Here is a 13016-nt window from a genome sequence, read left to right as displayed (position 1 = left end):
CAGTTATTTTAATTTTAAAATACATGCTATTATATTATAGGAACATATTTCACACTATAAAAGGGATCATGGAGGCCCACCTAAAACAAAGCCTTAAAGAAGCCTGCCACAAGAATAAATATGAACTCTTGGGTTGGCACCCACAAGGGAATCTTGAGGCTAAACTATTGAGAAGACAATTGATGGGGATGCACAAAGTGGAAAGGCACTGCATTGTCCCAAATTCATTATCTCAAATTATCCCTTCCAGGGTGATTCTGTGATTGGTTCCCATTCAGTCTGGAACCAGGGGTACTAAAAAAGCCACCAGAGGTGCTTTACTGATGTCGCTGTAGATTAGAAAGGGCTAACATGTGACCTCCAGTGACCATACTGAGGGGACAGCTCTTTCATACTACTTCTGCCAGCTTAAAAAATACACATATAGCTTGATGCATCAATACCTATGCCAAAATAAACCATAATTCAATGTTTTCACAATGCTGCTCATCAAACAGATGTATATCACAGTCACCCTGACTTAATTCAGTCTTCAGAGAGCATCCACCTTCAAAAGGATCTCTTCTAGAGACCACCTACTTAGCAGGTTCTCCAAAGTCTGAATGAAGACAACACACTGAACGCACCTGCTTCATAGATTCTTTGAAGTACTGAAGATCTCTCACATCTCACATGCTTTGAACCATATTCTCCTAAATAATGACTTCATCCATCAAATTTTTGTGTTGGCTTAACCTCAGATCAGTCCAAGCCCTCTCATGAAAGCACAACAAAATAAAAAACTTCTATAGTTATAATAGTATTATACCAACATGTATTAATTAGGCTGTCTACCTCAAACAACCCATGTTTCTAATACAGCTCCCAGCAATCTCCATTGAAGGATGCAGACATGAGTTCAACAACTTGAAATTTAGACTTAAAAGAACAGTTGAGTGTAGATATAAAAACTAGGGAAATAGGCTGTGTCAAATAAAACATTTTTAAATAAATATAGTTAGTTAGACAAAAATGTAATGTATAAAGACTGGAGTGACTGGATGTCTAACATAATAGCCAGACCACTACTTCCTGCTTTTCAGCTCTCTAACTCTGAGTTAGTCAGCGACTTTAAGGGGGGGGGGCACATGGGACATAACTGTTCAGTGAGTTTGCAATTGATCCTCAGCATGCAGCTCAGATTCAAAGGTAAACAGTTTTGGTCCCCCTTCAAGTCAGTGATTGGTTACTGTCTGGTAACCAATCAGTGGAAACCAAGAGAGCTGCAAAGGAAGTAGTGTTCTGGCTATTATGTTAGACATCCAGTCACTCTAGCCTTTATAAATTAAATTTTTGGCTAACTATATTAGATATTATATATTATATAACATTGTTTTATTTTTATATCCAGTTTTTAATTTTATACTGAAAAATTCCTTTAAGATCCCTGGATTCAAAATGGTGGTTGCTGCTAGCCTTAACAGCTATGTCTTATTTATTACTGCGCCATTCAGCAAGTTCCTAATTCATTCCAAATCTAAAGGAGTCACTTATTCCACTGCCAGCAGACCTATTTGCAGACGGATCTTCCAAAAGACACAATCTGCTTTTCAACATTATGCTAAGCAAACAAGCAGGGCAATTTATGAATCGCTCTTTGAACCCATTGGAAAATAATTCGGCTGCAAACAAGACTGCGCACCTCCCTTCTATCCCCATGATCCGTGGACTGAAAAGGTAGAAATTCACATGTATTTCCATCCCCCCCACCCCCTCAAGGGACGCCGTAGGAAGTGCAGAGAAGTTTAGCCAGGTCTTTTATTTGCATTGCTTTGAAATCTGTACATTCATGACCTAAAGACAAACAAATTAAAATCTCCTCTCCCTCCCTCTAACCGTCCTGAATTCGGAAACACCGGGGCAGATGGGGTTTCAGATATCAGCTTCTGAACTGTACGGTTTAAATTTATGAATGAAGTCTGTGATTGCCGAGTGTTTAGGGAAAGAAGCGCTAGCTGCATTTCTACAGAGAGCGGCCATTTATAAAAAGAAAGCTATAGAAAATATCCTTAGAATCCAGATTATGAGGAAATTGAGTAATACAAAAACACATTTAAAAACTTTGATTTATGCACTGTTTTTCCAGTACAGCAGCCATGTAGTCCAGTCATATTTGTTATGAAATGTTCTATATACTTAACGACAAATCTTTACAAGGAATCTATTATTGCTGCAAGAACATTCCACTGCTGAGGTTTCCATACATTTGTCAAATTTGACCTTTTCACTGATTATTCTTTATAAGATGGAGCCGTTTACCAACAGGACTTCACATGTCAGAAAAATGAATATACTACAGTACTGAAAAATAGCCACACAGTACCTCAGTTCAAGACTCAGAGTTCAAATAAGATCCAAAGGCCCAAACAGTCCCTACAAGTCCAATGCTGTCTATGGCATCTTATAGCTGCACCTTTGGCATGTGCAGGTATGGGACCTGTTATCCAGAACGTTTAGGTCCGGATAACATATATTTCTGTAATTTTGATCTTCATACCTTAAGCCTACAAGAAACCCAATAGGCTGGTTTTACTTCCAATACGAATTAATTATATCTTAGTTTGGATCAAGGACAAGCTACTGTTTTATTACAACTGAGAAAAAGGCAATAATTAAAAAAAAATGGCTAAAATGGAGTCTATGGGACATGGCCTTTCTCTAATTCGGAGCTTTCTGGATATTGGGTTTCAGGTAGGGATGCATGAATCCAGGATTCGGTTCGGGATTCGGCCTTTTTCAGCAGGATTCGGATTCGTCCGAATCCTTCTGCCCAGCCGAACCAAATCATAATTTGCATATGCAAATTAGGGGTGGGGAGGGAAATTGCGTGACTTTTTGTCAGAAAACAATGAAGTAAAATATATTTTCCCCATCCCACTCCTAATTTGCAGATGCAAATTTGGGTTCGGATTCCATTCGGTATTCGGCCGAATCTTTCGCGAAGGATTCAGGGGTTCGGCCGAATCCAAAAAGTGGATTCGTTGCATCCCTAGTTTCCGGATAATGGATCCCATACCTGTACCAAAATGTACCTGAACCATGAAACGTATTTTGGATGGACTTTAAACAGTCTGGCTCTACTGCTAAACAGCTCTGGTATCCATGGCTGGCGAATAAATTCGCTCATCACTAATAGAGAAAGAATAGGATCACTGAGGCTAGTTTCATTCTCCATGAAAACTGTGGAATTTGAAAGAGATTCCTTTACGTTCCGAAAACCCTCATGGAATGTAGATAAACAGAACTCCCAGCCTTCCCTTCTGTATGGGAGAATAAGCAGCTCATTGCTTAAATCGCTGGACCCGTTAGTACACACATTAAGTCATTCCGTGCTAGCTCGATATAAAGTCTGCCTACAAAGAAACTATTCTAAAGACTATAAATAATATTACGAAGTGTCCATGACAGACTGCTCTACAGGAGGGTGTAAAGCTCCCCATAGACGCAACGATTCTTCTTTCCAAACGACCGATTTTAGGGAACTCCGACCAATTCTTCGAAATTATTGTGCGGTTAGTGGGATTCGAACGATCGTGCATCTTACGATTCTATCTATGTTTGCAGGGCCAAGCAGGCAGCTACCGTTTGTTTTCCTGGCAAATTGGTCTTTTTAGTTGATGGTCAATTTGTACGATCGTTCTGAGAAAATCGTGGTCTCACGATGAGGATCGGATCTTTTAAAAATCTCAACATCTATGGCCAGCTTAAGGGAAATAATGCAGTGAATTTTGTGGAATCTCTGTTCTTGCATGGGAACCTGCGAGTATTTGCTATAACAGCAGAATATTGAGGGCAGATCAGGTCACAGAGAGTAGGCTGATCTAAAGCACTCGGTGCTTCTCAGACTTAAATGATCTGTACCCAGGAAATCTATCCACCAACAGTTTCATGTAGGACTCTGGAAATCCCCGAGCCCCTTCACAAACTGACACCCACCCCAGCAATCGCTCCACAACCAAAATATATTCCATGCTACCAAACTTGCTTTCACAACTTCAAATGAGAAGTATTTTAAACAACAATTGTGAATGCTGGAATGCTACAATTTAGGAAAAAAAATCTGAAGAAAAGCACGTGCTGCCTCTTTGTCTGCCAGATATTTACTTTTAGTAAACAGTTGAGGAAATCCTGCTTTACTTTGCAGGTTGGTGGATACACTGAACATCTAAGAAATGATATCTGTTGGCACACAACTTGCAGATAAAAGGATGCCAACATTCCGCTGCATACAGTTCTGCAAGTTTCTGTTGGCAGGCCATTGCTGTTTTGTGATGTTACAGGTATAGGATTCGTTCTCTGGAAACCCATTATCCAGAAATCTCCAAATTATGGGACGGTTGTCTTACATAGACTCCATTTTAATTAAATAATTCAAAATTTTAAAACATATTTCCTTTTTCTCTGTAATAACAAAACAGTACAGGTATGGGATCTGTTATCTGGAAACCCGTTATCCAGAAAGCTCTGAATTACAGAAAGGCTGTCTCCCATAGACTCCATTATAATCATATAATCCGGATTTTTAAAATTGATTTCCTTTTTCTCTGTAATAATAACACAGTTCCTTGTACTTGATCCAAACTAAGATATAATTAATCCTGATTGGAAGCAGAACCAGCCTTTTGGGTTTAATTAATGTTTACATGATTTCCTAGTAGACTTAAGGTATGAAGATCCAAATGACAGAAAGATCCATTATCCGGACAACCCCAGGTCCCCAGCATTCTGGATAACAGGTTCCATACTTGTACCTTGTACTTGATCCCAACTAAAATATAATTAATCCTTATTGGAGGCAAATCCAGCCGATTGAGTTTATTTAATGTTTAAATTATTTTAAGCAAACTTAAGGTATGGAGATCCAAATTACGGAAAGATTCCAGGTCCTAAGCATTCTGTATAACAGGTCCCATATCTGTACTGCAGAAAAAGGGGCAAGAAAACACACAGAACTTTATGTTTTAGCTCCAGTTATGGAAACTGGGAATCTAGCATGACATACAGAACATGCATGGCTGTCTCCTGAAAAGAGATGACAGTTTACAAAATCCCCAGAGATTGGATCAGATGACTACTAATGAAGCTTATACAGTTCATGAGTGTGTGATTACATGTATTTCTACTCAAAACCAGCACATTAAAAATCACAATCTTACACACCCAAACTTTGGGGCTTTTGGTGTGCTTGCAAGTCTGATCAGACTTCCTATGACTATCAACCCAAAATACACAGACATAAAAATTGAAGGTCTTTACAAGGCCAGAATCACAGCAACTTTTAATTTAGACTGTTGAGGTGAAGATGAAACTTCCAGGTTTTCTATAAAGCCTAACCCTTGGTTGAATTTGATTTGGCAACAATGCAAGCGGAGGCTTTTCCAATCATGTAAAAATTCAAGGATAAGTCAAATATATAAATGTGCTAGGGTAAGTGGGTTGCACACTGCTAAATAGATTATTTAAAAGTAACCTTGATATTTCATGTGACCTGGACAGCTTACATAAGAGAGCAGGATGGGAGGCTCAGTAAATTAGGGGTTTTTTCATATATATATATAGGGGGCATCTATTAAAGGGGAGGGTCATCTTTAAGTTAACTTTTAGTATGTTATAGAATGGCTAATTCTAAGCAACTTTTCAATTGGCCTTCATTTTTTATTTTGTATAGTTTTTAAATCTTCTTCTGAATGTTTCCAGCTCTCAAATGGGGATCACTGACCGCATCTAAAAAACAAAAGCCCTGTAAAGCTACAAATTTATTGTTATGGCTACTTTTTATTACTCATGTTTCTTTTTTGACCCTGCCCTATTCATATTCCGGTGTCCTATTCAAATCAATGCATGGTTGCCAGGATATGCTGACGCTGCACATTGGAGAGCTGCTGAACAAAAAGCAAAACAACTTTTATTATTAGCCCTTCTCAAAATACAAAAATGAAACTCTAAAGGTGGCCATATACGGAGAGATCCGCTCGTTTGGCGATGTTGCCAAACGAGCGGATCTCTCTCCGATATGCCCACCTTGAGGTGGGCAATATCGGGCTGATCCGATCGTGGGCCCTAGGGCCCAACGATCGGATCCTAACGAATGGGAAATGGGCGGTCGGATCGTGGGACCGCATCAACGAATGCGGCCGCGATCCGAAGGGATTTTTTGTCCCATCTGATCGAGATCTGCCCGACTTTCGGCCAGATCTCGATCGGGGAAGCCCGCCGGGGGCCCCATACACGGGCCAATAAACTGCCGACACGGTCTGTTGCAGCTTTTATCGGCCCGTGTATGTCCACCTTTATTTTAGGATGGATCGGACATGTAGCTATAGAAATATGCCAGTTAATTATGGGACAGATTTAACCTTTATTGGATGCAACTGTACCTCCGTCCGCCTTTTGAACTGTTGCCTTGCATGGCTTTAACAAACGACATCAAGATCAGGAAGGAGTCTTATTCAGGAGATCATATGAGGAGACCTCTAAATTGTGGACTACAACTCCCACTACTCTTAGCCAAAAACCAGGATGTCAAAACAGCTAGAGATTCTGGAATTACAGGAAAGTGCTAAATACACAGAGTTTCTGATGACTGCGGTTAGATCCTTTTCCTCATTTCCAGTGTTACCTAACAATCTTCCCTCCTGCCACACCTTCCTTTACTGGCAAGCAGCTAGGACAGAGACACATCTGAAAGAACAGCTGACTATCACTTCATGATAGGATTCCCATCCTATTGAGTTGGTGCTAAAGGAAAACTATTGTGAAAAAGAAAATTTAATATAAGCTTCCTCATACTGAAGTAAAGCTGGCCATAGATGTTGAGATTTTTAAAAAGATCCGATCCTCATCGTGAGACCACGATTTTCTCGGAACGATCGTACGAATTGACCATCAAATAAAAAGACCAATTTGCCAGGAAAACAAAGGGGAGCTGCCTGCTTGGCCCTGCAAACATAGATAGATTGCACTGGGGCCGACAAAGATTTTTTGACCTATTTTTTGATCAATTTCCTGACAGATGTCGGCCGAAAAATCATAAGATGTACGATCGTTCGAATCCCACTAACCGCACGATAATTTCGAAGGATTGGTCGGACTTCCCTAAAAAAGGTCGTTTGGCAAGATGAATTGTCGTGTCTATGGGGAGCTTTAGAAAATTTCTAAATCCAATCAATTAAAAATTCTGCTTTATGAAGTTTATATTCACTATTCCTCTCTCAGCATCTGTTTCTCTTCATTCTCTCTTCATGCAGCAGTTGGGTGTCAGATAAATGATCCAATATATCTTATAGAGGGGCTTCCTTTTCTCGCAGATACATTGGAGCTCACTAAAATAACTGATTCCAATACAAACAAAATCTAACAAAATAACTGCCTTTTGCACAAATCCGGCATGTAGAGAGAGACAGGATTCCTGGTGATTTTAGAGTGGACTCTAAAGGTGGCCATAGACTCCAAGATCCGCTCGTTTGGCGACATCGCCAAACGAGCGGATCTTTCCCCGATATGCCACTAAACTGCGTGGCTATATCGGGGTAATCGAACGTTCGGCCGTATAGCCGAACGATCGAATTACGATGCGCCAAGCGGCTCCGACGGGTCGGTCGGGTAAAAATCCAACCTTCCCGATCGATATCGTGGCCAGATATCGATCGGGAAGACCCGTCGGAAGCCCCCATACACGGGCAGATAAGCTGTCTAATCGGTCCAAAAGACCAATATCGGCAGCTTTATCTGCCCGTGTATGGCCACCTTAATACATCTTCTAAGCAACAGGAGCCCCCTTATAAGATATATTGGATTATTCATCTGACACTCAACTCCTGAATGAGGAGACATAGATGCTGAGAGAGGAATAGTGAAGATAAACTTGATTATTTCAGAAACGGTACAGAATTTTTAATTGATTGTAGTTATTTCAGTATGCTGAAGCTTATATTTAATTTTCATTTTTGCGATAGTTCCCCTTACCTTACTATCTTACCTGCCTTGGCATTACCCTACTAGCCTATGGTAGATCCCACTACATTTTCTGGCCAATACTGTTATCTTTGTGTGGCACTGCCTACTAATTCCATCCAATCTCGTACTGTGGATTATGGTGAGATTTATTTAATGGGGCGATGCACAGTTTTTAGTATCAAAACCTCACAATGAGGTGCACAATAGGAGTCTTGAATGTAGTCTTGTCTTGGAAGTGATGTAAGTACAAGTTACTGGGCCTCATGGAAATATCTTTTTAGTGAAACACACATATGCAGAGAAAACATGTATTATTATTATTATTTTAAATGGTTTTTGAACACAGCAATGGCAAACACCCAAGAGAAAGGTATATGCATGCTCAAAATGTTCTAGTTGTTAAGAATTTAATTTTAATGTGCAAAAACAGGATGGGCAAGGGGAGGACATGATTCCAAGAATGCAAAAGCTCTCCCAGCATCCCATGGGGATGATACACTGCTGTGTCTCTGTTATTGCACGGGGCCACAAGGTATTACTCACCACTGAGCTGGCTGGTTGTGTTCTCCAGAGCTTGGCAAGCAGCTAACAGAAATCCTAAACGAGAAACACAAACATTCATAGATTAAGACAGGAAATACACACACAGTATTTACACACATTTATCAGTGAATATATCTTAATTTCAGAATTTCCTGCTAAGCTCACATATACATTATTTCTAGGGATGAGCGAATCTTTGTGAAAGATTGTGCCGAATACTGAACCGGATCCTAATTTGCATATGCATATTATATGCATATGCAAATTAGGAGTGGGAAAGGGAAAACATTTTTACTTCCTTGTTTTGTGACAAAAAGTCATGCGATTTCCCTCCCCGCTCATATGCATATGCAAATTAAGATTCAGATTCGGTTCTGCTGGGCAGAAGGATTCAGCCGAATCCGAATCCTGCTGAAAAAGGTCGAATCCTGGCTGAATCCCAAACCGAATCCTGGATTCGGTGCATCCCTAGTATTTAAACTAAACTTTAAAAATGTAATGTATTTATATTTATCTTTTTCATTTATATTTATTAAGGGGATTGTTTACCTTCCAACAACTTTTTTCAGTGAAGTTGTTTTCAGATTGCCACCAGAAATTGGTTTACTTTTTAATTATTATTTTAAGGGGCCGATTCATCAAGAGTCGAATATCGAGGGTTAATTAACCCTCGATATTCGACTAGGAACTAAAATCCTTCGACTTCGAATATCGAAGTCGAAGGATTTAGCGCAGATAGTACGATTGTACGATCGAAGGATTATTCCTTCGATCGAACGATTAAATCCTTCTAATCGAACGATTCGAAGGATTTAAATCCAACGATCGAAGGAATATCCTTCGATCAAAAAAACTTAGGAAAGCCTATGGGGACCTTCCCCATAGGCTAACATTAACTTCGGTAGCTTTTAGCTGCCGAACTAGGGGGTCGATTTTTTTTTTAAAGAGACAGTACTTCGACTATCGAATGGTCGAACGATTTTTACTTCGAATCCTTCGATAGTCGTAGTCGAAGGTCGAAGTAGCCCATTCGATGGTCGAAGTAGCCCAAAAAAACTTCGAAATTCGAAGCTTTTTACCTTCGAATCCTTGACTCGAAGTTAATGTTACTGTTACTGTTTTTCCAAAATTGAAGTTTAAAAGCTAATATTCCTGTCTCAGTCTGGCAGCTTAGTGATTCAGGCATGCAATTCTAAACTAAACAATTTGTTACATTTGTTGATACATTTCTCAGCAGCATCTGTGGAATATTAGCAACTATGTTATCAATACTAACAGCTGCCTTTAAAGGGAAATGCCATAAAAACATAACGTAAGCTTTTTTAAAAGTAAACCTAATTTCAGGCAACTTTGCAATATACATCAACAGCTGGATTTCAGCATAGAAAATGGCATTTGTTCATACTTTTTGAAGAAATAGGTAACTGTGATGGGTATATTAGGGGTTTCTGTGTTATGTGGGCCTCTTTATCACAAATTGGTTTGGAAGCTGGAGTTCCCCTATATTTTTATATAGACTTACAATATTTAGGGTTTAGATTCCCTTTCATATAAAGAGAACCTACTGCAGTTATTAAATAGTAATGAAAAAGAAAAGAAGCTCAGGAATTCTTTCCAAAGGGAATCATATTTCATGTTTTTAGCTGGCCATACAGGTATAGACATTGTTCTAAAGCAATTGCTGGTGTATAGAAAAAGTCTTGCAAATATTATTGTTCTGTCAAAATCTCTGTTGCTATTCAGGCCGTGCAGGCCAAGGCAGATGTTACCATCTGTAAATATATTATTACTATTGCTATCATAAGATTCGACGTATATGTACAGATATTATTGTATGGATTAAGGACCATGATTTTCAAACCAGACTGATCACAGAAGAGGTCATTATTGTATGAAACATTGCATTTGAAGACACTGGGCGTCATTTATCAACACCGGGAAAATTTGCCTGTAGGTAATAATCCATGACAACCAATCAAATATTTGCATTTATTGTTTTACCTCTGGATGTCTGAAGAAAGCCAGTTCATAAATATGGGCTACTGCCTATAAGCAAATTTGTCGAGTTCTTATAAATGAGTCCCTATATCTTTACTAGGGATGGGCGAATTGACCAGTTTCATTAAAAATTCGCCGCTGGCAAAATGTCGATGCCGATGGGCGTCAAAAATTTTTGATGCACGTCTTTTTTTTTTTTTTTGTCGCATGGCACCATACAAGTCTATGGGCGTCATTTCCACGGCGAAACAAGGCGAAAAAATTCACCCATGCCTAATCTTTACATCTATGACCAGCTTATGTTTTGCATGTATTCCTCAGGATGGAAGTCAGATTGTAACCCAGTGGCACAGTTTTGATTTGCTTCATTTCATTGGAATGCATGAAAAACGAAAATGAAAACCCTTGAAAGTTGTATTTAGACAAAACTCCAGCACTGAAGAAACCTGACTTTGTGGCATCTAAAAAAAAATGGGCCAGACAGTGAGACCTCAAACCCTGCAAATGCTTCAGCATATGAATTAATATTCAGTTCATTTTCATAATCTCATTATGCATGGCAGAAGAATGTCAAAATGGTGATGTCTATTAAAAGCCTATCCGATTGCTCTCAGAATCAATTAGAATCCATAATTCTAGTTTTCATTATTTTTAAGAAGCAGACATACAAGAGCATCAGTCTGATCATGTTCCAGGAAATCGGTTTTAATGTTTCCCCTGGAGGTGGAGAAAATCCCAGCGAGCAGTTACATCTGCCTTTAATTTCATGATTGCTTTAACCCTCACGCTATCAACTGCATTAACGGGAAAACCAAAATCTGCTACCCACTACCCATGGCGTAACTATTTCTGCCTTACCTAAGAGCTAAAGCTGGGGCAGAATAAGTGTTTTGTGTTTCTTAAGTGAAATTTTGATAATATATGTAGTAATGATAATATACCTTTGCAATTTCTTTGTGTGTAATTGGAACCAAAAATGTGCACCAGTATAAAAGACTGATGAAAGCATCACACAAACATTTGCTAAACATTTAGCAAAATAAAAGATTGTCATTTGGTGATGGTGATTGACCAAAGTAAAGCAAAAGCAAAAATATTTCCCCCACAGATACAGTATATTAGTAATATAGGTATGAAAGTTTCGCATTATGGAAGGCCGTCTCCCATAGACTCCATTACAATCAAATAATCCAAATGTTTACAAATGATTTCCTTTTTCTTTGTAATAATAAAACTGTACATTGTACTTCATCCAAACTAAACATAATCCTTATTGGTAATAAAACCAGCCTACTGGGTTTATTTAATGTTTACATGGTTTTCTAGTAGATTTAAAGGAAAACTATACCCCCAAACAATGTAAGTCTCTACAAAAAGTTCATGTGTAAAACCCTGCTTCGTGTAAATAAACCAGTTTCATAATAATATGCATTTTCAATAGTATATGCCATTGGGTAATCCGGAATGGAAAATTGGTAGATTGTAGGATTCACGGTGCACACAAACAACCCAAACAAACCCTACATATTAGGTCACCTGAGCCAATTAACAGCCAGAGTTCGGTCTTTTGCTTCCACACTTCTTCCTGTTACAGTAAGAGCTGCAGAATTTCTGGTCAGGTGATCTCTGAGGCAGCACACAGACCATCACAAAATGGTGGTCCAATTCAAGAGATGAAAAAGGGCAATTTTTACTTAAATATATATTCCAGTCTGGTAAGATTCTTTAATATGCCACTTAATATGATATAAACTATCTGTTGATTAAATATTCATTTTGGAGGTGAAGTTTTCCTTTAAGGTATAAGATCCAAATTACATTAAGATCCATTATCTGGAACACCACAGGTCCCAAGAATTCTGGATAACAGGTCCCATTTTTTTGGAGTGGGGGTGGGGTGTAATTTGCAATTCCTAATTACGTTTCTGATTTGTTATGTTGCTGAATTCTAAAATTGCGAATTAGGTGCATCACTATACAACAGTGAGGGGCAGATTTATCGAAGGTCGAATTGAAAAATCTAACTTTTAAATCCAAATTTCAAGGTAATTTTAGTGTACAGTCCAAATTTCTAATCAAATTTGAAAAAAATTAAAAAATTCGAATTTCTAAATTGATCATGTACTGTCTGTTTAAAAATTCGACTGACTATTCCCATTTAAAACCTGCCAAATTGCTGTTTTAGCCTATGGGCAACCTCCTAGAACCAATTTGGAGTCATTTGGTGGACTTTAAAAAATCAATGTTTTTTTTTGGGAAAAAATTATCGAATACAATCCGAATTTTATTAGAGAATACAGCCTATTGACCCAAAGTTAGAAAACTTCGAGTTGATGGGAGTTTAAAATAACTTCCATCAACTCGAAATTCGACCCTTGATAAATCTGCCCCTCAAGTCAAAACAGATGCCAATGTGATGGAACATACAAACAGGCAAATACTCAAGTATAATCAGAGGAAGCATTGCAGATACTTGAGTA

The 13016-nt window shown here is 38.6% G+C and overlaps 1 protein-coding gene across 1 annotated transcript in view; it reads right to left on the bottom strand.

The window, feature by feature from the left end:
• Positions 1-13016, bottom strand: part of tgfa.S (transforming growth factor alpha S homeolog) — a 47869-nt gene that overhangs the window by 19233 nt on the left and 15620 nt on the right. The window contains exon 2 of the mRNA XM_018255178.2: positions 8539-8592. Coding sequence (XP_018110667.1) covers positions 8539-8592 — 54 coding nt within the window. The remainder of the gene's footprint in view (positions 1-8538; positions 8593-13016) is intronic.

This window comes from Xenopus laevis, chromosome 3S (genome assembly GCF_017654675.1).
Source record: "Xenopus laevis strain J_2021 chromosome 3S, Xenopus_laevis_v10.1, whole genome shotgun sequence".
NCBI lineage: Eukaryota > Metazoa > Chordata > Amphibia > Anura > Pipidae > Xenopus > Xenopus laevis.
The sequence above is the reverse complement of the archived record's forward strand: the minus strand, read 5'-3'. Positions and strand labels throughout refer to the sequence as shown.